Source organism: Equus caballus, chromosome 3 (assembly GCF_041296265.1).
Source record: "Equus caballus isolate H_3958 breed thoroughbred chromosome 3, TB-T2T, whole genome shotgun sequence".
NCBI lineage: Eukaryota > Metazoa > Chordata > Mammalia > Perissodactyla > Equidae > Equus > Equus caballus.
The window spans coordinates 42,553,847-42,579,157 of record NC_091686.1 but is presented as its reverse complement, the minus strand read 5'-3'; the positions used below and the strand labels follow the sequence as shown (position 1 = coordinate 42,579,157).

Sequence of the window (25,311 nt, the reverse complement as noted above, 5' to 3'; positions counted from 1 at the left end):
AAGGTTCTTGGAGGCAAGTATCATGTCTCATTCATATTTGTATTCCCCACAGGGTCAATCTCCCAACTAGAATACAAGTTCCACCAAACAGAGCCCTTGACTATCATGTTCATCACTGTATTCCCCAGCAACCATAATGCCTGGCACATAGTAGGCATGTTATGAGAATATTTCGAGTGAGTGCATGAATGGATTTTAAAACATAAGCTCCATGAAGGCAGGGATTTGTCTGTTTTATTCATTGCAAAGTGAATATTTGAATATTACCAGGTGAATAAATGATTTTTTTGGAAAGCTTAGCATTCATTATAGACAACAAAAATTCTTCAATCTATATATCTTCACGGAACTCAAATATAAAGTATTTATGTTACCTTTTACCCAACTAATTCAGTGGATGATATATCTTTCTGAAAATAAGACACCTCCCAAAACTGTAAGAGCAAAATTTAAAAGAATCATAAAATGGGTGTTTACATTAAGAGTAGTTTCAGTTTTCTTCTTTGCACTTTTCTGTGTTCTAAATTTTCTGCAATGGAAATATATTATTTTGTAATCAGAAAAAAATAATATTATTTTTAAAGAATGTAATGGATGAGATCATTTGCATATCTATGGCTGAGGAAATTTTGAGGACACTCAAATCTCATCAGGGTTATTTGGAGCTAATACTTAAAGAGCTGAAACTTAGTCTGCTTAAAAAAAAAAAGAGCGTCTCAGAGGGAAGATGGATGACACCAGCCCTAGGAGAAAAGGGCACTGAAACAAGAATTTATTCTGTTTATCTAGCACCATCCTTGGAACTCTGACACCCCTGCTGTGGACTGAATTGTGTCGCAGCAAATTCTAACCTCCAGTGTGATGGTATTTAGAGGTAGGGCCTTTGGGAGGTGACTAGGTTTAGACGAGTCTTGAGGGTGGGGCTCTCATGATGGGATTAGTGCCTTATAAGAAGAGACCAGAGAGCCTGCACACTCTGCCCCAAACCCCTCTATTTCCCCACCATGTGAGGACACAGGGAGAGGAGGCTATCGGCAAGCTAGGAAGAGAGCCCTCATCAGAGCTTAATCGTGCTGGCACCCTCCTGTTGGACTTCAAGTGTCTAGAACTGTGAGAAAGTCAACGTCTGCTGTTTAAGCCCCTCCGTCTATGGTGTTTTGCTGTAGTAGCCCGAGCTGACTGAGACAGATGAAGCAGTCTAAGATCTGAACTCTTAAGTGGCAAGGAGTTTTCTGATACTGGAAGAGGATCTCCTGATTCGGTCAACAAACATTTATTAAATGCCTACTGTGTTCCATGCCCTGTGCAAAGTGCTGAGGATTCAAAGATGACCAAGGCAAGGCTCCCACCCCTAAGGGGCTGATTTAATAGGAGACAAACCTGTAAAAAAAAAAAAAAAACTGAAAAAAGGGTTCTAAGTCCTCTGACAGAAGTGTGTGTAGGGTACATACAGCCTTCTTTCCGGCACCCAGAGGTTAAAGTAACCCTTTCTATCTGTGGTTGGGGTGGAGTAAATTAGCTTGGTGGGAGTCAACACTCTGTATCAAGTTAACTCTGATTTCACCAACCAAGTCAAGAGCTGCGACTTAGGATGTGGTGATGAACCTGAGACTTCACACGGTGAGCCCTGCAGACGCCAGTACTGGACAGAGTCACAGAGATTTAGACAGTGGCCATCCACCGAGGAGAGGGAGGAAAGAGCCTGCTGCCTGCTGTGCAAAATGGAACACGCTATCGGCAGGGGCTTAGTGGGCTCTTCAACTATTTCTTCACACTGAATTTCCATTTCTGATACTTCTTTGGGGACTTGGATATTTATAATAACATTCTCATTTACTTATACTAACTGTACTTTGTATAAGTTAATAAGTGTTCAAAGCCTGGTACTTAAACTACTGGTGAAGGTGGGAACGAGCGCTAACTGCTGCCCCCTTCGGTCTCACGTGCCCTTTGCTGTCCAGGTCCCCATCGTCCCCCACGTCCCAGCCGAGGCCACCCCCTGGATTAGCTGGGGGCTCCTGCTGCGAGCTCCCTAGCACTCCTGTACTTCTTGCCTTACAGCACTTATCACACCATTCTTCAATCTCTTGTTTAATTGTCTCTCTCTTCTATCAGACTGTCAGATCCTTAAGGACACGAACAATATTAGTCTTAATAATGTGCCTGGGTCACCAAAGCCCTTTAGTAAGTATTTGTTGAATGGATCTAGTTTCAGAGTCTGTGAAAGTGGAGGACCAGATGAGCATTTGGTTTATGGTACCACCAAGGGGCACCTAACCAACGAAGTGCAGTTTGAAACATCCGTCTGAACTTCGGCATGAATTAACCCAGTCCAAACTGAGAGCACAAACACTAAGGGAATATATTACCATGGAGTAACCAGTGTCAGGCTGACATAAAAATTAAGCCTGTTAAGGCTTCATATTGTGTTAGCTTAATAAGAATTAAGCTAGTTTTGGACAGGGGTGAAAGTCATGGTGGCAGTGGCTGGAATGGTAGTCTAATGATGAGAGGAGTGGACAGGCTATATGCAGATCAGCTTGGTGGGATCAGAAGATTCTAATTCATTCATTTAATACGTATTTAATATCTCCTTCAAGATTAGCTTCAACTTCAAATTCTAGATTAAAGAGTTTAGATGGGAAGTGATAAGTAATAAACGCTTCAGGTATACAACATGATAAAAGGTGTAAACTGTATTTAAACATGATTATTCTAGCAACTAGGCAGGAGTTGACCTAGACTAAAGAGAAACTTATGGGTGATACACAAAGCCAAGATGGTCTGTTGAATAAGTGGGATAAAATATGACCTATGCAGATAAGCCTTTCTTCTAATATCGTCTCTGTTGTCATGTCACAACGTCTGAAATTCCTGCCACAGAAGTCAGTTTTTTGGTCAAAGGTACTATCTTTAGAAAGCCCTTGTTAACACGCAAGAACATGCTACTAAGTGATGGTAACACCCAATACAATGGTACCTCTGACTCCCAAATCTGATCTTTCCATCTTCATAGGAATGTGAATGTTTATTGACAGACACTTCTCAGCTTCCTCATAGGTGGGTGTGGTTATCACCAATAGAAGGTAAGAGAAGAGATGTGTCTAACTTCCTCACAACTTTCTTAAAAATAAATTGCTTGCCTTGGACTTTCTTTTTTCCTTCTTCCTGAAGGCTAGAAAGGAGACATGGGAGAGATCTACTTCCAACCTGTGTCCTAAGCTAGGGCGTGGCGGAACATCAAGACAGAAGGACACAAATCAGGGCTGGCCTGGTGACACAGCAGTTAAGTTCGCACATTCCACTTTGGCGGCCCCAGGGTTCGCTGGTTCGAATCCTGGGTGCGGACATGGCACCACTTGGCAAACCATGCTGTGGCAGGCATCCCACATATAAAGTAGAGGAAGATGGGCATGGATGTTAGCTCAGGGCCAGCCTTCCTCAGCAAAAAGAGGAGGATTGGCAGCAGATGTTAGCTAATCTTCCTCTGAAAAAAAGAAAAAAAGGACACACATCTCAGTAGACCTCATGAGCAGAGTAACCCTGTCAGCATTGACCAGGCAGCCAGTTTCATGAGAGGGAAATAAATTTCTATTTTCTTTTAAGTACTGTATTTCTTGTTTGTTCATTGTAGCAGCTTAACTTACCCTGATTAATACGATATTCTTGAGAGTGGCATAGATTTGAAAATTGGCTCTCTGTCACCTAGAGAACAGGAAGAGCCTGAAGACGTGGGTCACAAGAAACAACTAAGAAAGGGCTAGACCAGGGCACGTCTTAGCGGGAGGCAAACTCAGAGGGGCCACTGAAGTGGGGGACTCTGTGGAGCCAGCCAGGAAGTAGAATGAGGGCTTTTGTCATCCAAACAGGTGCAAGAGGAAGAGCCAATGAAGATACTTTGTGTACATAAAAATTTTGGTGGGGCCAATCAGTTACAATACTTCACAGAAAGGTAGTAAGAGGGGCAGAAATGGAGAAAAGGCAGATTAACAGGGAAAGCGAGGGGAGAAACTGATGAGAGATTACAATGTATTTAAAAAGAAAAGAGGATCCAAAAACAACTCAAGGCATGAGAGGCTAGGTGGCCACGCATCATAAAACTGTGGCGGCAACAGTAACTCAGAGCGAGCTGTTGGCCAGCAGAACGCCACACCGAACTCGGTCTTTCCCCTGTTAATCTGATATCGTGGTAGTACATTAAAGAGTATTTCTCCCCACACAGATTAAGATAATGATGGAGTGTTTGAAGAAAAAAAGAAGAAGATAGAGAAATCAGGCTAGAAATGTAGAACATTACCACCTACATGGAAAGGGTAATGGCTGAAAATGCTGTTTAAAGAAATAACCACACTTTAAGTTCTGTTACATTTTAAGCTTAAATATTATATATTTCAAAATCTATCTTGATAAAAGCAGCATCTGGTACAGCTTTCTAATCATATATTCAGCATTCTCTCTTTTCACCTCTAAACTTCTTCAGAGGGCTCTCCTCGAACTTCTCCATCATTATTTTGATGTGCAGCTTTCTGGAGAAGCCTGGGGCCCAGCAAACCAATGAGGAGACTTCCAATTGGGGCTGTGATGAGGATGGACAAAAATGCCACTGTCAACACATCCATTCCATAGTCTTCTAATTGTTTCTCTCCATGTGACCTTGCTGTGTCCAAGGCCACGGATCCTATTGCAGCCTGTAAAAGTTTAATGGTAAAGTTGGACACAGGCACATAAGACAGGCACATAGAAAAAAGGTGAATTATTTTATCATTTGCAAAAACAAACTGCTTGTTCTTTTGTTCAACTAAGAAAGTTCTTTCTTTCAAAGTGTACTGCACTTGGTTTTGGTATTCTGAAAATTCTCCTGCCCTGGCATGGGGAAGGGATGGTGATTCATATGTACCTAGTTGCAGAAGGCAGCGTTACAAAAATATCAGGCAAATATATTTCAAAACACAAGGTAAATACAGCCTCATGATATAATTGACTGTAACATGATTCTGTATACTAAATTCCTTATGAGTAAAGAAAGTCACTGGTCATCTCACTCTTTTATCTTCAGGAATCTGGAATTAAAAAAGAACAAGATGAAAAAGTGCAGTGAGCCCTGTGGCTGAGTGGTTAAGTTTGCACATTCCACTTCAGCGGCTGAGAGTTTTGCTGGTTTGGGGGTGGACATGGCACCGCTCATCAGGCCATGCTGAGGCGGCGTCCCACATAGCGCAACCAGAGGCACTCACAACTAGAATATACAACTGTGTACTGAGGGGCTTTGGGGAGAAGAAGAAGAAGAAATAAGATTGGCAGCAGATGTTAGCTCAGATACCAATCTTTTAAAAAAAAGTGTAGTGATACTTACTGGAAGATGGCAAAGTTTTAAGTGAAAAAACATAAGAATATGTATTGCTATAGAGCTAAACTAATTGTTAAACATCAAGAAACTTGAAAGTGGTAGGCACTGTCAAAACTTGAAGGTAATCTTATTAGGTATTTGGTGAACTCTTTGCCTTAGGTCTTGGTGAAATGTTTTGTTTAAAATTTATCTACTGGGAAGTATTATGAAAACTTTCATTTTCTTTTAGAGGCAAAATGCCATATTAGTGCACTTGGGAAAATAATATATTAATCAATCTGGTTATTCCCTTATTCCACAAAACACAACAATGTTGTCCTCTAGGACAATGAATCAGAAGAGAGAATGCTGGTGTGGATGAGACACAATGGCAGAGACTACTAATTGCCCACAAATATCTGAATGCCCCTTTTCCCTTCTAAACTAGAAGTCCTGAGTGTTAGCTGGTCACATTGCTGTCCAAACCAAGACTTTTTTTTTCATCCTTCTTTGCAACTAGATGAAGCTATATATCTAAGTTCTGGCCACTGAGAGGTGAGCAGAAGTGATAAATGCTACTTTTGGATTGTTCCCTGAAGAGAAATGGACACTTGCACATCATTCTTTTTCCCCTTACCCCCGATGAGAAATGGTGAACTGATGGAAGGCACATGCTGAGGACAGTGTCACCCTGCCAGCTCTGGAGTGCCCATGCTGGACTGCTGGTGGGAGAGAAGGAAAAATCTATCTCACTTAGTCCCTGTATGTGAGGGCTCTTTGCTATTTCAGGTTCCTTGTACCATAACTAATTCAACATTTCATGAATTCTTGGCAAGAACTGCACACATTACAATGTATATTTCTCTTTCAGTTCTCCATTGTGTGTGTAATGTTTTTGTGTGTGTATGTTTTGAGGTTTGTAGGTATGCTGAGTTGTGATTTAAAATATATTTCGTACAGCAGGTCATGGACCAAAAAGTTTGAAGAACACTAATATGGAAAAAAACATACAAGAAAGTCTTGTTTCTTAGGCAGTGGCAAAAGAAGAAAAAAGAAAATTCCATACAATACTTGCTTCACAGTACATACATTATTCACCACATCCAAGATAATTTCTCCTTATTATAAATCTGCTTTGATAGCAGGAAAGTGCTGTCTTTCAAATTTTAACCTTTAGAAACAAATCTTTCAAACCAAAGCTACTAGAGTAATTATTTTGATATTTACCTAATAAAGTTACCAGAAGTAGTGTAGAAGCTGGAGACACTGAGGGAGAAACTATTCCACTTATTGTACCATATAAACCTCACAGTATTCTTAGCTATTATGTCCCAGACATCTTTCAAAGTCTGATGAAAAAAAAAAACTTCTCTGGGATAATGCCCAAACCTATAGCCACACCAAATCTGGCATGTAGTTACAGAGTATACGCATCCCTCAAAGCTTCCTAAATTAAAAATATCTGATTTTCATCTCATGAAATAGAAATTTACATATTTAAATAATTGCAAAATAATCAAGGATGGAACAGTTAAATCTTGTTTGCTATAATTAGTCTGAAAATATACAATACAATCAGGGCTATTTGCAACAAATGATAATCTATACAGTTCTAATTTAATTAGCAATTATAGGTATTCTACCAAATCCATGGTCAATAATTTCAAGCACCTGTTAGTGCCTTGTTAGAGTGCACAAATTTTGGGTCATGAGATTGAGACAACTGACAGGAAGTACAGCTAGTTTGAAAAATTTAATATTAACTAATAATCTAGGAAATCAATAAAGCATTTTCTGAGTTGTTTCTCAATAAATGTTTCTCCATTATATATAAAGACTGAGGTCGAGCATAACTGATCATCAATCATATTGACAGTGAAGTATTTCCAAACACTAACATGGGCCATGCTATTTCTGTTTCACTCTCTTCTTAGAAGACATCAAAACGAAAAGGGTTGATAGCTCTCTAGGTGATTCAGAGAGCTCTGACTGATGAAAATTCAAACTCTTCCCTCCCTCTACTACTGCTTTCTAGTAACATAGGGATGTATTGGATTTTCAGTTGTACCCTGGAGATCTAAAGAAATTTAAATGAGCCATCATATTAAAGGAATCAGCATACCAAAACTAAAACTTTTAGAGTAGATTAGTAAAAATTCTTTTCATAAATCAAACTTTAGTTACTTTTGTTCACCAAATTTGGACAAGCCCTCTTATTCAAAATTTTAAGGGATCATATTGAAATAGGAGTTAAGATCCATCATTACCTGGACAGTGGCCTTTGGAAGCCATGCAAATGAAATAAATATCTTTTCCTTTATGTTAAAACCAGCAAAACACACCATCAGAAATGTAGTCAAAATTCGTATCAGTACTGCAATACCCAGGGTGGCAACACAAAGGCCTGTAAGAAATACTCAATTTTTAGACATAACGAAATACTGGGGAAGAAATGGAATCTCCTGATTATTGATTCAAAGTTCTATCAACAGAAATAATCTAAAAACATTAAAAAATTAAAAAGACAAAAATGATTAGGCATAATTTGTCAAAACATCAATATTAAGGATCAATCAGACCATTTGTTTAAAAGAAGGTATTTGCCCTAAATTAAAGCCAGAAATTAACTAAATATATTTGAATTTCCACAAAGGAGATTTGAATGTTATTTATCTTATGCTTTATAGCAAGAACCACACTTTTTCCCATGTGTTTATTTAACAAGAATTTATTAAACTATAACTACGCATAACAGAATTTGGACTAGGTTCTGGTACCCAAACACGCATAACGTACAGACTTTGCCTCCATGAACTCCAGAGTCAGAGGAAGACAGAAACATAAAGAACCAAAAGGTGAGTGCAGTGTAAACATACCGGTAAGAGGGCACAGAAGAGGAAAAACTTAATATTTTCATCAAAGTGGTTGAGAATTCTTTACAGAGGATAAGACCAGAGGTGATATTCAAAATATTTATCAGCAAGTATGGAGGCAATCAGGCAGTCAGAAGAGAGCTGGCTGGGCACTGACCAGTCAGAATAGACACTGGCTTCTACACCTGTTTCAGCATACTGGTGTGCGCACTGACTGCCCATCACCCTGGCTGACGTGTACAGCTACTTCGTTCAGTCCTTCAGAATCCTTTGCTGATAAAGGTAAGTTCATTCTGACTTGCAAAATAAGAGATTGTGACTAGGGCAAGGCAAGCTACCGGACCTGAGAAAGGCAAAGCTAAGGTGAGTACTAGGTAATAGGGTGGTTTTTGAAAAAGTAACATTTGTTGAGTGCTTACTCTGTGCTAGGTTCTGTACTAAGCTTTAAACGCATCACTTTACTTAATCTTTACAACCTGTGGAGTAATTATTCTCACTTTACAGTTGAAAAAAAATGAAGTTCAGAAAGTACAAATAACTTTCTCAAGTTCAAGAGGCTGGTAAAACACCAGACAGACATTGCTTGATGCTCTATTGTGAATCTGCAACACGGTTTCTTTATGAAAAGGTTCTGTGGCTCTTTATTGGAGGGTATTTTTCCCAGCTTGGTAGATTTTCAAAAGTATTTGTTGCCTTAAGTACAAGATACAAAAGGGACGATCCCATTCCCAGGAGGGAGCAGTCTGGGGAGGACGATGAGGAAGCCTTGGACACACTGAGGCTCAAGTTTTGTGGGATTTACAAGTGGTGATGTCCAAGCAGCAACTGGCTATGTTGAATTCGAGATAAAGATTTTGCAATTACACAGTTTATAATCGAAGCCACTGAGTGTAGCTGAGCTCATAGAAATGACACCCAGCGTGAAGTGTAGAAATCTTTTGAAAGAACTTGGAGGAAGAGCAGCACTTAAGCCATATATAGTGTAAAGGAAGACTCAGAGGGCACTGGAAAATGTAAAAATTCAACGTAAAAAGTGTTGTAAAGAGGTCAATAGCGTCCAATGCTGCTGAGAGATCAAGTCAAGTCAAGACTGACACGTATTTCGTGTATCCAGCAATACGACCGTGGTGAGGGCAGGGCTGGTTGTGGAATGGGGCAGAAGCTGGGCTGAAATGTTCTGAGGGAGGGCATGAGAGTTGAAATGGAAAAGGGGGACACAGTTACCTCTTTAGAAAAGTTTGAAAAGAGGAAGAGAGAGAGAGAGTGGTAGGTGAGGGGGGAAGTGAAATGAAGAAGGGATATATATATATATGTATATATATTTATTCAAATTTTGACTGTGGTAAAATACACGTAAAATTTACCATCTTAACAATTTTTAAGTGTACAGTTCAGCAGCATTGTTAAACATTCACATTTTTGTGCAACCAATCTCCAGAACATTTTCATCTTGCAAAACTGAAACTCTACACCCATTAAACAGGAAGTCCCCATTTCCCCGCCTAAACCCTGGCAGCCACCGTTCTCCTTTCTGTCTTTATGAATTTGACTCCTCTGGATGCCTCATAGGAGTGGGATCATGCGGGATTTGTCTTTCTGTAACTGGCTTATTTTACCCAGTGTAATGTCCTCAGGTTCATCTATGTTGTCACATGTGTCAGAATAGAAAGATACTATTTTAAGATAGGAGAGATTAAAATCTGTTTCAATTCTGCAGAAGAGAAAGCTGTGACAAGGATATCTGAAGATGTATCAGAAAAAGGGGAGAATCTATGTGTGAGATCTAGAAGGAGGTGGCAGGGATGGGATCCCTAGTATGGATGGAATAATACTGCGATGCAAGAAAAGAAGGAAATAATGAGTACAGGTCTTTCTTGATTGACGATGGGGCTACATCCTGATAAACCAATCATAAGTTGAAAGTCAACTTTAAGTCAAAATATTGTAAGTCAAAAATACACTCTGGGCTAGCCTGGTGGCATAGTGGTTAAGTTTGCACCTGCTGCTTCAGCAGCCCAGGGTTCCCAGGCTTGGATCCCAGGTGTGGACCTAGCACCGCTGTCAAGTCATGCCGTGGTGGCATCCCACATACAAATTAGAAGAAGAGTGGCACAGATGTTAGCTCAGCGACAATCTTCCTCAAGCAAAAAGAGGAAGATTGGCAACAGATGTTAGCTCAGGGCCAATCTTCCTCACCAAAAAACAAAAGAAGGAAAGAAAGAAAGAAAAGAAAGAAAGAAAGAAAAAGAAGAAAATGCATTTAATACACCTAACCTACCAAATATCATACCTTAGCCTAGCCTACCTTAAATGTACTAGGAACACTTACATTAGCCTACAGTTAGGCAATCATCCAACACAAAGCCTATTTGATAATAAAATGTTGACTATCTTATATAATTTCTTGAATACTTACTGAAACTGAGAAACAGAAAGAGTAGAAGTGTATGGGTCGTTTACCCTCATGATCCTGTGGTGACTAGAGCTGCAGCTCACTGGCGGCTGCCCAGCATCTCGAGAAAGGATCATATGGCATATCGCTAGCCGGGGAAAAGATCAAAATTCAAAATTCGAAGTATGGTTTCTAATGACTGCATATCACTTTCATACCATGGTAAAGTCAAAAAATCCTAAGTCAAACCATTGTCAGTCGGGGACCATCTGTATATGTGTACAAATTAATTTTTGAGTATGGTACTACAAGTCAACAGTTTTAATATGATGGCTTTTGAATGTATGAATGAATAAAAGAATGAATGAACAAACATTTCTATCCCATGGATACATATTATAGAACTGACTAATTATCTTTAAAATTCTGGCCCTTGATCAGGACAAGCCTAGATGAACATTCTTATCGCTGGAAAAAAATTTTAAGGCCTGCATTTTCTTGATAGTAGTTAAGAGTGACACTTTTCTTTACAAGCAACAATATTTAAGGCATAAAATTTACTGTCTTAGATTGACAAACATTCTTTTCTAACCAACTACTTAAAAGATCAGTATTAACTTTTTATATAATTGTGACAATGGGAACCACCAAATATAAACCTACTAAAGATACTACAACTGAATATAAAAAGTTGATTTTAGCAAAAACACTGCTTTGAAATTCTTACCCACAGTTTCTGGTCTGAGAGATGCAATAGATACCTCTGCTCCAATCAGTCCAAAGAGAAGGGGCTGGAAGATATCCCAGGCCACTGCAATAATCTTTTCAACCTCTGCCTAAAAGAAACACACATACACATATAGGGATTTTTATTATGTGAAGTTAGAAGATCTAAGAATTTTACTAATTTGAAATTTGAGTCAATTTGACCTGAGATAGGCTTTATCTCTGTGGCATCTATAAATAAGAAGGTAGCTAGAATACAGCAAAAAAATTGCATAAAGATACTTCTAACAGTTAAGGTATTACATAAGGTGCTTTGGTGTTGGTTTGCAAAAGGATGTTACCTATAAAGAATCTTATCAAGTCATCTCAGGAGGACTTCAACTTCTGAATACATGATGTGTGTGTCCATAACATAATACTTAGTATTACTTTATAGTTAATTTTCATTCAACAATATGATTAAAAGATCTTGTAATATTTATACATATATCTAGAAATGCACCTCATTATTGCTGCATAATAATGTATGATATGGAAGTACCATAGTTTATTCAATCATTTCTTTATTAATAGACCTTTAAGTTGTTTCCAATTTTATTTTATTATAAAAGAATACTGTTTATGATTATCTCAAATCATGCACAAAAATAAAATTCCGGTATAGTGAAGTGCTGTGCCAGTTATTAACTTATTGCCCCTTGGCTCCAAGTCCTCCTTTCAATTGTTGCTCTGCAGAAGATGGAGCCAGGGGCTGGCCCAGTGGCGGAGTAGTTAAGTTCGCGCGCTCTGCTTTGGCGGCCGCGGGTTTCGCCAGTTCGAATCCTGGTTGTGGATATGGCACAGCTCATCAAGCCACGCTGGGGTGGCATCCCGCATGCCACAACTGGAAGGACCCACAACTAAAAACACACAACTATGTACCGGGGGGCTTTGGGAGAAAAAGGAAAAATAAAATAAAAAAAAAAAAGAAGATGGAGCTGGACCCTTTTAAGTCTTTCCCCTTTGCTAGCTGGACCATATTAAATTTTGCCACTAGAGGGCGCCCAAGAGATACTCCAAGAGGAAGGCACGCGGCAGGTTCGCGGCTCCTCCTAACAGGATCCTTCCGCACCGGGTCCTGCAGCCCGGGTGGCTTCTCCAGAGCCAGGCTCCTAGGGTGTAAGGCGGCCAGCAGCACTCAGCGGTCAGCAGCTGCCCCCAGCCTCCTCCTCGGGTGATTTCATAGCCAACTGCCCTGGGCAACATACCACCCCATACACCCTTAGAGGGTGGATTTCCAGCAACTTCTGCAGGCAGGGTACCACGGTGACTTCTCTGCCATCCAGTGAACCAAGGCTCTAACAAGGCTTGGATTCTCAGCCCTGGGTGCCGAAGTAGGTGGGGTGGGGTGGGGAGGTGGAAGGGGATGCTGTATCTCAGCCCTAGGGGTTTATAGCTGCTATTCCTATATTCTTTAGGGGCCTCTTTACATCTTACAAGACAATCCCCAGTATAGTTAATAATAAGCTTTCCCTATTCCAGTTACTATATGGTTTCTCATTCCTTCTAAGACCCTAATTGATATAAGTACTAACTTTATAACACACAATACAAAAACCCTTGGAAAAGATTGACATAATTGACTAGAATAAAACGAAAATATTTTGTGGCAAAAGAAACCATAAAAAAGGATAGGTGACAAATCAGGGGAAAATATCTGTACTATGTGTAACAGAATAAGGAGCAATATCCAATCAATAAGAAAAAGACATAGAACCTAATCGAAAAATGGGCAAGGCATACGCACAAGTAATTTGTACCAGAAGAAACACAAGGGCCAAAAAACATGAGATACTAAAACTCAGTAATCAGAGAAACACAAATTAAAATGATATACCATATATTTTTTTTGGGGGGGAGCCATCATATTGGAAAAAAACACTAAAAAGTTTTAATAATGTCTAGTATTTATAAGATTGTAAGGAAACTCAGCAATTGGTAGGAGAGCAAATTGATAATGCTTTTTTTGTAGGGCAATTTAGCAGTACCCTTAACAGTGTCTAAGAATTTACATTTAACAGATTTTTTCAATCAACTAATAAGAATCTATGTTTTTGAACGACATTTTAACATTTTTTTTACATCTTTTTTTAACATTTTTACACATCTAAGGATCTGTACTTCCATTTACGTACTCAGCAGTTTGACAAAGGAGGATTACATCGTTTCCCTATTTTCTTAATTTTTGTTATTTCTGGTATGTTTATTAAGGTGAAGATTCTATTTCCTCTTAGTTTATAAATGTTTAAAGACACCATATATGAGGGGGTTGGTTGATTTATTTATATAGTTCTATTCCTATATCATTATAAAGTTATGTTTTCACATCGTAAGGAATCAGATCATGACTGAGGTTCAAATTCTGCCACACACCAACTGCAAGCCACTCGCCTCTCAGCACCTAATTTTCCTCATTTGTAAAATGAGAGGTTTACATTAGATAACGTCCAAGATCCTTTATCACTTAATGACAGTGAATCGTCTGCCAAACTAAGGTCCAGTTGCCACCCTTCTACATATCTTTAAATTTTACTTTTTAATTTAGTTTTTAGAGTATATCATAGCTAAAGTTCAGACTTTAGCTGATATCCATAGTTGTAAAGAACAGAAATCAACTCTATTAATTTTAGGTTACTTAGCCTTCTGTTGCCATGACTAATGGCTTAACAGAAGTCCTCGAAAGTATTTCATGTACTGAGAACTCCAATGAAAGCAGAGGCATAATGAGTTTTCTCTATCAAATTGTTTTTATTTCTAAACTTGGACAAAGGCCACAATTTGTTTTGTTTTTTTTTGCTGAGGAAGATTCGCCCTGAGCCAACATCAGTTGCCAGTCTTCCTCTCTTTTGTATGTGAGCTGCTGTCACAGCATGGCCACTGATAGACAAGTGGTGTACATTTGCGCCTGGGAACTGAACCCAGACCACCAAAGCGGAGCATGCTGAACTTAATCACTAGACCACCAGGGCTGGCCCCACGATTTGGTTTTTGATTGTAATACTGTAGACTAATTTAATATCAGACATGGCCCTATATATTGTAAAACTTAAAGATGAGAGAGGAGCCACAATGTACCTTCTTGTGGGTTTTTTTGTAACTTCAAAACTAAAATGAATCTGTTTATAAAGAAAATGGAGGGGCTGGCCCCGTGGTGTAGTAGTTAAGTTTGGCACACTCCACTTTGGTGGCCCAGGTTTGCAGGTTCAGATCCCAGGCGTGGACCTACACCATTCATCAGCCATGCTGTGGTGGTGACCCACATACAAAGTAGAAGAAGACTGGTGCAGATGTTAGCTCAGTGACAATCTTCCCCAAGCAAAAATAAAAAGAAGAAGATTGGCAATGGATATTAGCTCAGGGTGAATCTTCCTCAGGGAAAAAAAAGAAAGAAAAAGGAGTCATCAAATAGGCTAAGTACAAAAGAAGACATGAGTTCAGAGGAATGAAGTCTGTGGTGTCCACTGAAAGTTAAGGCCACTTTACCTATCTGTATGCACCATTAGTAAGAATCTTCCAAAATGGAAATCACTTTCCATTATGGACAAAAAGAGAAAGTTAAGGGAAACAGAAGTTTCATCATGAGTTAAATATCTACTTAAGCTGACACTTCTCTTCTTAGAGAGAAGATTTCAAGATTCAGAAGATTGAAAATATATCAAGAAAAACATCCTGTAGCTGTTAAAGTCATCAGAAGAAGCACTGCATTTGAAAACAGATGAAAAATATAGATGAAAAAGGCCTTAAAAAAGTGAGTGCATTTGAATACAATAATGGCAAGATTATAAGGAAAACCAAGCAGGAAAGTATGAGATAATGTCAGAAAACTACAGGCGCAAACAAAATTTTATAAAATATTGTAGCTTGTCAAAGCATAATTCAACAACAATATAGCTACAGCACTGAGTTTACAAGTGTTTTATTTCCATTTTCCCACAAAATAGCCACAATAATTCTTTAGTGATTATTATTATTTTCTTCAGTGTACAGTTGAGGAAACTGAGTATTAGAGAAGGTAAGTGACTTGCTTGGGATTACACATCTAGACAGTAGAATCTCTGGGACTGGAATCCCAATTTCCATAGATTAAATTTTATGCTCTTTTTATTACATTGTGCTGCTCAGAGATAGTCATAAAAATTATTAGTGTTTTCTGACTAAGCACTTTGCCTTATATAGATTATTTCACTTAATCCTCCACTCTATGAAGTTGTTGCTATTATCATTCCCCACTTGAGAGATATGGAAATCGAAGACTGAGAAGTCAGATACTTTGTACATGGGCATACAGCTACTCAGGTGTAGGACTGAGCTTAACCCAGGAAGTCTGAGTGCTCAGACCCTATGCTACACCATGGAACAAGGAGGAAAAGCAGTCCAAAACCTGGACTCATTGGTTTGGTGCCTCCAGAAGTAGGGACTTGCCTGAGTACTAAATTAGAAAAGATATGGAGAGTGTCTGCCACATAAGTGATTCAATGAAGATTTTTTTACCCTGTCTTTAGGAAATCATTTTCATATACTCAAACAGTGTGTTTTCATCCTGGCTCTGCCACTTATTAGCTTGGTGACCTTAGGCACTCTATCTACTATCTCTAGGCCTTGGTATCCTCATTTGTAAAATGGGTCTCATATCTACCTCTCAAGGTTATTGCAAAGAATAAATGAGATAACATAGGTAAGATTTCACTAGGAAAGAAATCTTTAAGAAAAAATAAACTGAGGAAAGGTCATAATAAGAGATTGATAGATCGGACCACATGAAACTATAAGATATTTGTGTGTTAAAAATGAACAATAAAAAAAGGTACCAAGGGCTAATATCATATATATAATCAGTACATTCAACTTTAGGAGATAATGGACAAAAAACCTATCAAAGAAAAAGAAAAAATACAAATAGCTAAATATATGAAAAAGCATTCAATTTTATTGTTAAGCAAGGAGGCATAAAACAAAAAAAGATACCACTTTTGACTATCAGTAAGGATAAAAATTAAAAACAATAATATTCTAAGGCAGTGTTTCACAAAGTGTGGTCCCCAGGGAAGCAGCATCAGCATCACCTGGTAACTGATCAGAAGTGCACATTCTCAGGCCCCACCGTAGTCTAACTAAATCAGAAATTCGGGAGTGGGGTCCACAAGTCCAATTTAACAAGACTTCCAGGTGGTGCTAAAGTTGGATAAACATTATTCTAAGCTGATGACGATGTAATGAGATAGGTACCTCACATATTACTGGTGGAAAAGTAAATGGATACAACTCTAGAAAGCAACCAGTTTGGTAATACGTGTCAAAAACCTAAAAATGTTCATGTTATTTGACCCCAAAAATTTAGCATTAAGAATCTGCCCTAAGGAAACGATATTGGATTTCAGCATAATTTAAAATAGCAGAGACTGGTTTTAAAAAGCTTATGGTGCATCCACGTGTGTGTGTGTGTGTGTGTGTAAAGAGACATACATAGGAGATTAACCAGAGGTAAATATGAAAAAAAAAGCTGTCAGTTCTCTCTCTGGGTTTTGGGATTACATTGATCTTCTATGTAATCAGCCAGGCTGCTGGCAATTCAGGCAAAGTTATGGCAAATGCAGAAAAACAGATGATTTGTTTGGTTTATAACGGTCTTTTCTACATGACTCACATCCTAGTTTTCTGAAGAATCGTGTAACCGGAACTGGCCGGGCCCCCTCCCTTGTCTTCTGCGCAAGTGGCTCACGTCCACTTGCGGTGGGCACCCGTCTTCCCCTCGACGTCTGTTGCTAAAACTACTCTTTCATGTTCTATTCCAAATGATATGGTTCCTTTTCACTGTTTATTTTTTTATCCTATCATTTATTAATTTACAAACAATCTTAAATTGCAAAGTTTAGAAGTATAATGTTTTTAATACACTTGCTATATGTTATTCGAATAGATGTCAAAACATAAAAACGTGCCCTGCACAATGATGGTATATTCTGGTCACTTTGGAGTCGATAAACCTGAGGTTAAATCCCAGTGCCACTTTCTAATTTTGTGACCTTGGACATGTTATTTAAGTCCTTCTGACTTACAGTCTCTATAAAATGTAAATGGTAATATTTTTTCAAAGGTTTTTTTGATGAGAATAAATGAGAATATCCCCTCAGTGGCTAGCACAGGGCCATACGGAGTGGCAATAAAAATTGATTAATTCTCTTCCCTCTTTTCACCCATGACAGTATAATATAATGAGTTGGTTGTAATTTTTGAAGACTTTTAAACAAGTGACAACAGAAAGCATTTACCTATAAAATTCAATTTGAAGAAACTTACTACAAGCATATTTGAGAATTTTCCTGTTGAATAAATGAAAGGAAATAAACCAAAATAGTTTACAGAGCTGTTGGCTTTAGGTGGAGAAATTACAAATCATTTTTTTCTTTCCTTTTATCTGACTTTTAAAAAATTTTTCAAAGTTCTACAATAAGCATATACCGCTTTCATACTCAGAAATCAAATAAACTTTATTCTAAACAATAGTCTCTTTGGTAATTTATTTTTTTAAATGCTAAAAAAGGTTACCAATAAAAAGTGAAGGGACAGTTTGTAAAATGCTAATGTCAGGCAAGCTCCCAGATGCTCGACAAGGGTCACAGTGCACACACAGTGGCATGCCTTCACGGAGTGAAGACTGCGAGCTCTGTCCCGGACAAGGGGGCCAGAGTGCTCCGAGAGCAGTGCGCAGCCCAGGCAGGATGGAAGGCACTCAGCAGTGAGTGCTCAGCGAGGAGCCAGGGAGCTGAGATCAGACCCGAGACTGAAAGCAATGTGTGATCACCTGCCTCGGCCTGCAAGGAAAGTGAAGCCACGGAAAAGCAAATTTTGACAAGAGCAAATGTTTACAAGAGATGAGGGATGATAAGAGGACCCAATTTATACTGGGAAGTTTATGTTTTAGCTTTCCTCTTGTCAGATGTTAAGTTACTTGAAATCACAAAGGAGAATTTAATAATACGGGTGCTGCTAAGGAAAAAAAAGTAGACCTGAAATAAGCCTTACAGCCAAGCCTCCCCAGGAGGACGCAGCAGCCCTGGGCCCATGCAGTGCCTGCAGCAGGGCTCTGCAGAGCCTTGCTCCTTGCCTGCAAAGCCCAATCCACTGCGGCCTGCTTTCCTGGGGCCTCAGTCCCTTATCTACACAAGGCTCCAGGCAGCCCCACCAATCCACCCTCCTCTACAGCAAAGGGATGCCCAGCTGCACATGTCCTGCCTCCCGAGTGAAAGCCTCCAACGGAGTGCCATGTGCCCACAGTGAAGCCCTGCCTCTACAGACCTCTGCAGAGACCGCTCACCTGCAGGGCACTGCACACCCAACCTCAGGACTGATAATCAACATATATTTTTCATGTAGTATTATTTTAAGCTGAATTATTTTGAACAGTTGTCTTCGGTTTTCCCAAATGATATATGTGTATTTAGTTTAGGTCACCTACATCTAATTTCTTCATGAAGCAGAATAGTATATGATCCTCTCAAGTTCAAATCCATAAAAATGTATCTTGAAATTAAATAAATGGCAACCAGCTAATTTCCATAATACACATAAAGGAAATGAATAATTTTAATGATCTTGAAAGTCAGTAAGAAAAACAGACAATCATAAAAAATGGGCACAGGCTTTTGAATAAACTGGCTAGTAAATATATGACAAGATGATTAGCTCCACTTGTAAAGAAATACAAATCAGATCAATAATGAGAAACATTTTTCACCTGTCAGATTAGCAAAATATCTAAAGATTGAAAGTACACAGATCAGAAAAACAGATCCTTTCACAAACTGTTGGTGGGAATATAAATTGGTACTGCTGTTTAAGAGGGCAACTCGAGGGGCTGGCTGCGTGGCTGAGTGGTTAAGTTCATGCACTCTGCTTTGGCGGCCTGGGTTCACCAGTTTGGATCCTGGGCACAGACCTACTACACACCGCTTGTCAGGCCATGTTGTGGCAGCGTCCCACATAGAAGAACTAGAATGACCTACAACTAGGATATATAACTATGTACTGGGGCTTTGGGGAGGAAAAAAAGAGGAAGATTGGCAATAGCTGTTAGCTCAGGGCCAATCTTCCTCACCAAAAAATTTTTAAAAAGCATATGTTAAAAAAAGGGCAAATTGATACTATCAAAAGTATCAATGTGCATACTCTTTCATAGAGAAATCCTATTTCTAGAAATTAATCCTATAGATACACTCAAAGATATGCTATATTTTGTTGATTTTAAGAAACACACTTTTTCATTTCTGAAATTAGGAAGTGATGTCATAGTTTAATTGGCAGCATTCTTTTTCTCTCTTGGTGGCATGTAAAATAATGGTGCTTCTTAGACTTGATAGTGTCTTAGAGTTTAGGAAATATGGTATATGCAAGGATATTTTATTGATGCACTTTTTGTCTTGGCAGAAAACTAGAAACAATTTAAATGTCTGTTAAATTAAATTTAGGCAGGAAACTGGTTAAATAAAGTACAGTACAGCTATACAATGCAATACTCTGCAACCCTTACAAAGAATAAGGGAGGCATCATGGAAATATGACCATGATACATTTTAAGTAAAAACATCAAGTTATAGATTGGTATGTAACAGGAAAAAAGGAAGTGTATGTGTGCATTTGGGCATACATTTGTATATGTACAGAAAATAGCTCTTATGATTAATTTTATTAACTTGATATTATGAAAGTATCTGGAAAAAAACTAATCTAATCAGAAAGTAGTCATGAGAAGAAGAACTTAAAATGAAATTCACCTTTTCACTGCTCCATCCCATGCCTGCAAGGAAAGCCATGAGCAACGTACACAGTCCTCCTGACCCAGGGAAACCAAGATACACACTGCTGAACACCGACAGCACAGACAGCCCCAAAACAAGGCACGCCCGCTTCCATACAAGTTTGTCCTTGAGGAGAAAAAACGTGGATTAGCTCAATTATTTCATAGAACTGATTTTTAATTATTGATTTTTCCATATTCAGGACTTAGTAGAAAATAAAAATGTCTGTATCTGTGCACATAAATGTATGACATAACATTTACTTTCTTTTCCTTAACAAAAGTAGAGTTAGCATGTGTACAAACGCAGCTTCCCCGTTCAGGAACCTCAGTGAGCCTCCTCTGAAGTCATTGACGCAGAAGTCCGCAGGGCTGAACGGAGCAGCAGAAAAGAGTGTGTGGGCTTTGGAAGTGGACAAATTAGGGTTAAAATGCAAGCTCTTTCCCACCATTGGCTATGCAGTGGCCATATTACTTAGCCTCTCCAAGCTTTGTTTCCTCCTCCTTGAAAGCAGTTACATCATGGGGTTTTTGTGAAGCTTAAAGATATGATATCTCTATTATTTTTAGGTTCTCTATTTACTCTTTAAAGATTTTATTTTTTCCTTTTTCTCCCCAAAGCCCCCCGGTACATAGTTGTGTATTCTTCGTTGTGGGTTCTTCTAGTTGTGGCATGTGGGACGCTGCCTCAGCGTGGTCTGATGAGCAGTGCCATGTCCGCGCCCAGGATTCGAACTAACGAAACACTGGGCTGCGGGAACTTAACCACTCGGCCATGGGGCCAGCCCCTCTATTTACTCTTTAACGTGATGCTCTCCAGTTCTTCTTTCTAAATCTTTGAATACCAAGAAACTCTACGTGGCTGTAGACTGAGAGGAGTCTGTGGTGTTGATTTTTAAAGTCTAAGCAATGTGTACCTCTCCTTCGTTACTCGTCCCTGTTTGGCCTTTAAACTTCTTGACTGCTTTAGAAGGCAGCAGGCCCTTAGAAGGGTTCGACTGGAAGCGCACAGGCCCTGGCAGTGGATGAACTGAGTTCATTCCCAGCTCTACGGCGTTCTAGCTACGTGACCGTGTTTAAGTCACCTCTGCCTGAGCTCAGCAGTGAAATGGTCATATTAAAGGTATTCTCTTCATGGGTTATTGTGTGGATTGACTAGATCAGCGCTTCCCAACAGAACGATCAGTGATGCTGGAAATTTCTATGTCTGTACTGTCTCTGGAAATGTCCTGTGTCTGCTGGAGCCGCATGTAGACAGTCGCTGCCCTGATGAGCACAGCGGGACTTTACTCAACTCACCTGTCATTTTATACACAGTAAGCAACAAAATGTAAGCCATCATTTTTCTTTGTACTTTGTTGCATAATTAGAAAATCCTTGAATTTTCTTTTATGCATTCATAAAATCTTTTACAGACTATTTTACTTGGAGTTTTTTTGCAGCACAATAAAAATTCAAATCAACATATATTCTAATAATGCAAATATTAATTTTCTTAATTAAACTTTTACTTCAGTTAAGATTTGAATTCCATTCAAAATACTCTGAAATCTCAAAATAATGCCAATTCTTTTAGAAAAGAAAAGATTTTTATGTGTTTATCTATCAGAAGAGACTAAAGAGGGTAAAGGAAAACAAACAAGCCTTTGTTTCTCATTAAGAATCACAATGTACAGTAAAGAACTTCAATCTGCTCGGTGAGAAAGAGACTATATTTTAATGAAATGTTAAGGTCTATCTATTTGATAGTATTAGAATCTAAGGTATTTTGACACTAAAACCGTGGGCCCAAAGAACCGTTTGATATCTTGATTTAGTTAAGTATTATGAATAATAATAAAAATAAAAAATAAATTAATTAAAAAAATAAGACTTGCGGGGCTGGCTGGGTGGTGCAGTGGTTAAGCTCGCACGTTCCACTTCGGCAGCCCATGGTTGGCCAGTTCGGATCCCAGGTGCAACCTATGCACTGCTTGTCCAGCCATGCTGTGGCAGGCGTCCCACATATAAAGTAGAGGAAGATGGGTACGGATGTTAGCTCAGGGCCAGTCTTCCTCAGCAAAAAGAGGAGGATTGGCAGCAGATGTTAGCTCAGGGCTAATCTTTCCTCAAAAAAATGAAAATAAAAATAAGACTTGCATATCCTATTAGTTTGGAATTCATGTTATTTTACAGTGCAAGCTGAAGTGTACAGAATATAAATAGGAGAAGAAAATCCCAGGACTGCATTAACATCTTCAAGGTTTAGCTGTCTTCCTAAGCCTCACAGACAGCACTGACAGAGCAGCAAGCAGTTTTAAAATGGGGGTCATTTGCTAAATCATGTCCTTCACATGGCTCTGAGGGAGTGTTCCAGAATGTTTTCCCGTGACATTTTAGAGCACGACTTTCCCACAGATGGTTTCCTTTACCTGGTCGCTGCTTGGGAAGTACTGAATAAAAAATCCAAGAAGAGCCCCAGCTGCCACACCAATTACTACCTCCAAAATGCCTCTGAGGACATTAAAAACCGTGGAACCTTAAACACACATAAAAAAAATCTTCAGTCAGAACTCTAAATCCATAAATACAAAGACTTTACTTCAATCATCACACAAAGCATCTGCTTACACAGAAGGAAAAGTTTACAGATATTTCCTGCTCTCCACAGTCTTAAATATATGTGACTTAAAATGTCTAATAAAATGGGCCTATCTTATAAGAAAGGTATGCATTATTAGAGATAAACTTCAAAATAGGCGTAAACTATGATTTGTGCACTTTTTTGTACATTTACTTCAAAAAACTTTACCTAAAGGGCCTAAGAAAATATGAAAGATAAATTTCATGATTCAGAGCTAATTGGTATGATATGCATAGGCTGGGTGAGTAGACTGATCTAGTTTTCAAACAGCCATTTAATAGCCTGATTTTTTTGTGTGTGAGGAAGGTTGGCCCTGACCTAACATCCGTTGCCAATCTTCCTCTTTTTGCTTGAGGAAGATTGTCGCCGAGCTAACATCTGTGCCAGTCTTCCTCTATTTTATGTGGGACACCGCCACAGCATGGCTTGAAGAGCAGCGCTAGGTCCGTGCCTGGGATCTGAACCCGCGAATCCTGGGCCACTGAGGCAGAGCACACGAACTTAAACCATTACCCCACAGGGCTGGCCCTACGAGCCTGATTTTAAAATAACAAATGTACACTGATTTTAGTAGGTTTGATATGTATAGAATACAGGAACTTAATTTGAGAATTAAAATCAAGAATCTTTTCTTACTATGATGAGTGTAAAGGACTCATTCCTTCTTGAATGTTTATTCTAAAAGCAAACTGAAAACAAATTATTTTTGAAATTGCTCTTAGAAGAATCTTTATTTCTTACTCAGCTTCTTTGAAATAATAGAGAGGTAAGTAGAACCAATATTTTCCCCCATATCATACAGAACTTAGGAAACGTTAATTAAAAAAACTTTGTGAACACATTGTGCAGAAAATTATATTAAAGTTGCTCAAAGGGGCCGGCCCAGTGGTGCAATGGTTAAGTTCACACATTCCGCTTTGGCGGCCAGGGTTTGGCAGTTTGGATCCCGGGTGCAGACATGGCACCACTTGGCAAGCCATGCTGTGGTAGGCGTCCCACATATAAAGTAGAGGAAGATGGGCAAGGATGTTAGCTCAGGGCCAGCCTTCCTCAGCAAAAAAGGGGATTGGCAGCAGATGTTAGCTCAGGGCTAATCTTCCTTAAAAAAACAAAAAAAGTTGTTCAACACATAAAGCCCTTCTTCACACACTATTCTAAGAAAAAATGTACTAACTAGTTATTGTGGGTTTTTGTTATTGTGGTTTAGAGTACACAATATGTCACCCCAAATATGCCACTGGGGCATAAGGATTATTCTGAGTTGAAGGCAATTGAGAAGAAGCAGATATAAGAAAAGCTCTCTGCCCTCTCACTATTTGCCCAAAAGCAGGACATAAATTCATAAAGGTGTCCCCTCTCCTTTTTACCAGGAAGGACAGAAGTTAATCACTGAGACAACTTGGGACACTTATGGGCCCTTATCAGCCCCAAGACAGCACCAGAGGAATTCACATCACAAACTTTGCTAAAACAAGCCCTTATCTACCGTTAGGTCCCCATATGTTTCTTTTCCCACAATTTGCTGCCTCTAGAAGCTCAAAGCTCCTTTATCTTGTGCTTCTCCACATAATTATTGTTCTTTGCTAAAATCCTGAACAAGCCCAAATTCTGACCGCTCCTTTGACTTACTCATCTTTGAGGTCTTGTGTAAGCACAATGCACACGTTAATAAACTGTTTTTCTCTTGTTAGTCTGTCTCTTGTCAGTCTGATTACAGGGCCCCAGTCAACGAACCTAATGTGGGAAACGGTTTTTCCTCCCCTACAGTTTCAATTATCTCTTGTATTTAAAAAAATGATTACCTCTGTAGTAGTTTTATTTAGCTAGGACAGCTCTCTATTAGGTAATAGTGTGACTGTCAAAAACATTTATCTGTGATAATAGTATACGTCGCAAGATATTACAGTAAATAATTTACTATAAATGTGTAGAAAGTAACTAACCACTTTCAGTCGCCCGTATAGTAAGATTGTTTAAAAGAAAAAAAGACTTCTTGGGCCCCACCTCTGAAAATTCTGATGCAGTAAGTCTGGCCGGGCCTGGGATCCACATTTTAAAGAGGCTCCAGGTAGCTCCTATCCAGATGGTCTAAGGACTGCATTTAGTAGGGCAGGGCAGAGGGTACAGAGTATTGTCAAGTAGGAAGGTTCTTCAGGCTAGCCCCACCCCCACCCCCACCCCTCAGATTATGAAAACCCCAGCAGCCGCTCCCCACGGCCCTCCCTACCCTGCTCCTGTGTGATTTTAACGCAAACTCTGTTGCTCTAAAGCTGTGGTTTCCATTCCCAAAGATTATGATTTAAGTGGCCTAAGGTAGGGCCCACATATGAGTATTTTTAAAAAGTTCCCAGGTAATTATAGTGTGCAGCTGAGGCTGAGAACTATTGTTTTAAAGGTGTATACCAGGAAGCAGGGAGAATGTATGATTGGACAGGTACAGTAGAGTTAAAATAGAGATAAGGGTGTAGATTCGACCTAATTGGTAATAGAGAATCCTCACTGGTGCTTGAACAAGAAAGTAAGACTATAAAAACAATG

The 25,311-nt window shown here is 39.1% G+C and overlaps 1 protein-coding gene across 20 annotated transcripts in view; it reads right to left on the bottom strand.

Annotated features, from left to right (window-relative positions):
- Window positions 1-212: 212 nt before the first annotated feature.
- Window positions 213-25,311, bottom strand: part of SLC9B2 (solute carrier family 9 member B2) — a 60,138-nt gene continuing 35,039 nt past the window's right edge. For 4 of the 20 annotated variants that reach the window (XM_070263330.1, XM_070263333.1, XM_070263332.1 and 1 more), the window contains 4 exons: window positions 22,562-22,668; window positions 11,319-11,427; window positions 7,594-7,730; window positions 4,363-4,688 (listed from right to left, as the gene is read on the bottom strand). In XM_070263330.1, coding sequence (XP_070119431.1) covers window positions 4,467-4,688; window positions 7,594-7,730; window positions 11,319-11,427; window positions 22,562-22,668 — 575 coding nt within the window. In that variant the 3' untranslated portion in view covers window positions 4,363-4,466. Of the gene's footprint in view, window positions 3,488-4,362; window positions 4,689-7,593; window positions 7,731-10,615; window positions 10,740-11,318; window positions 11,428-20,127; window positions 20,278-22,561; window positions 22,669-25,311 lie in introns of those variants that run through there. The other 16 variants (XM_070263328.1, XM_070263327.1, XM_070263329.1 and 13 more) reach the window with 8 other exon arrangements.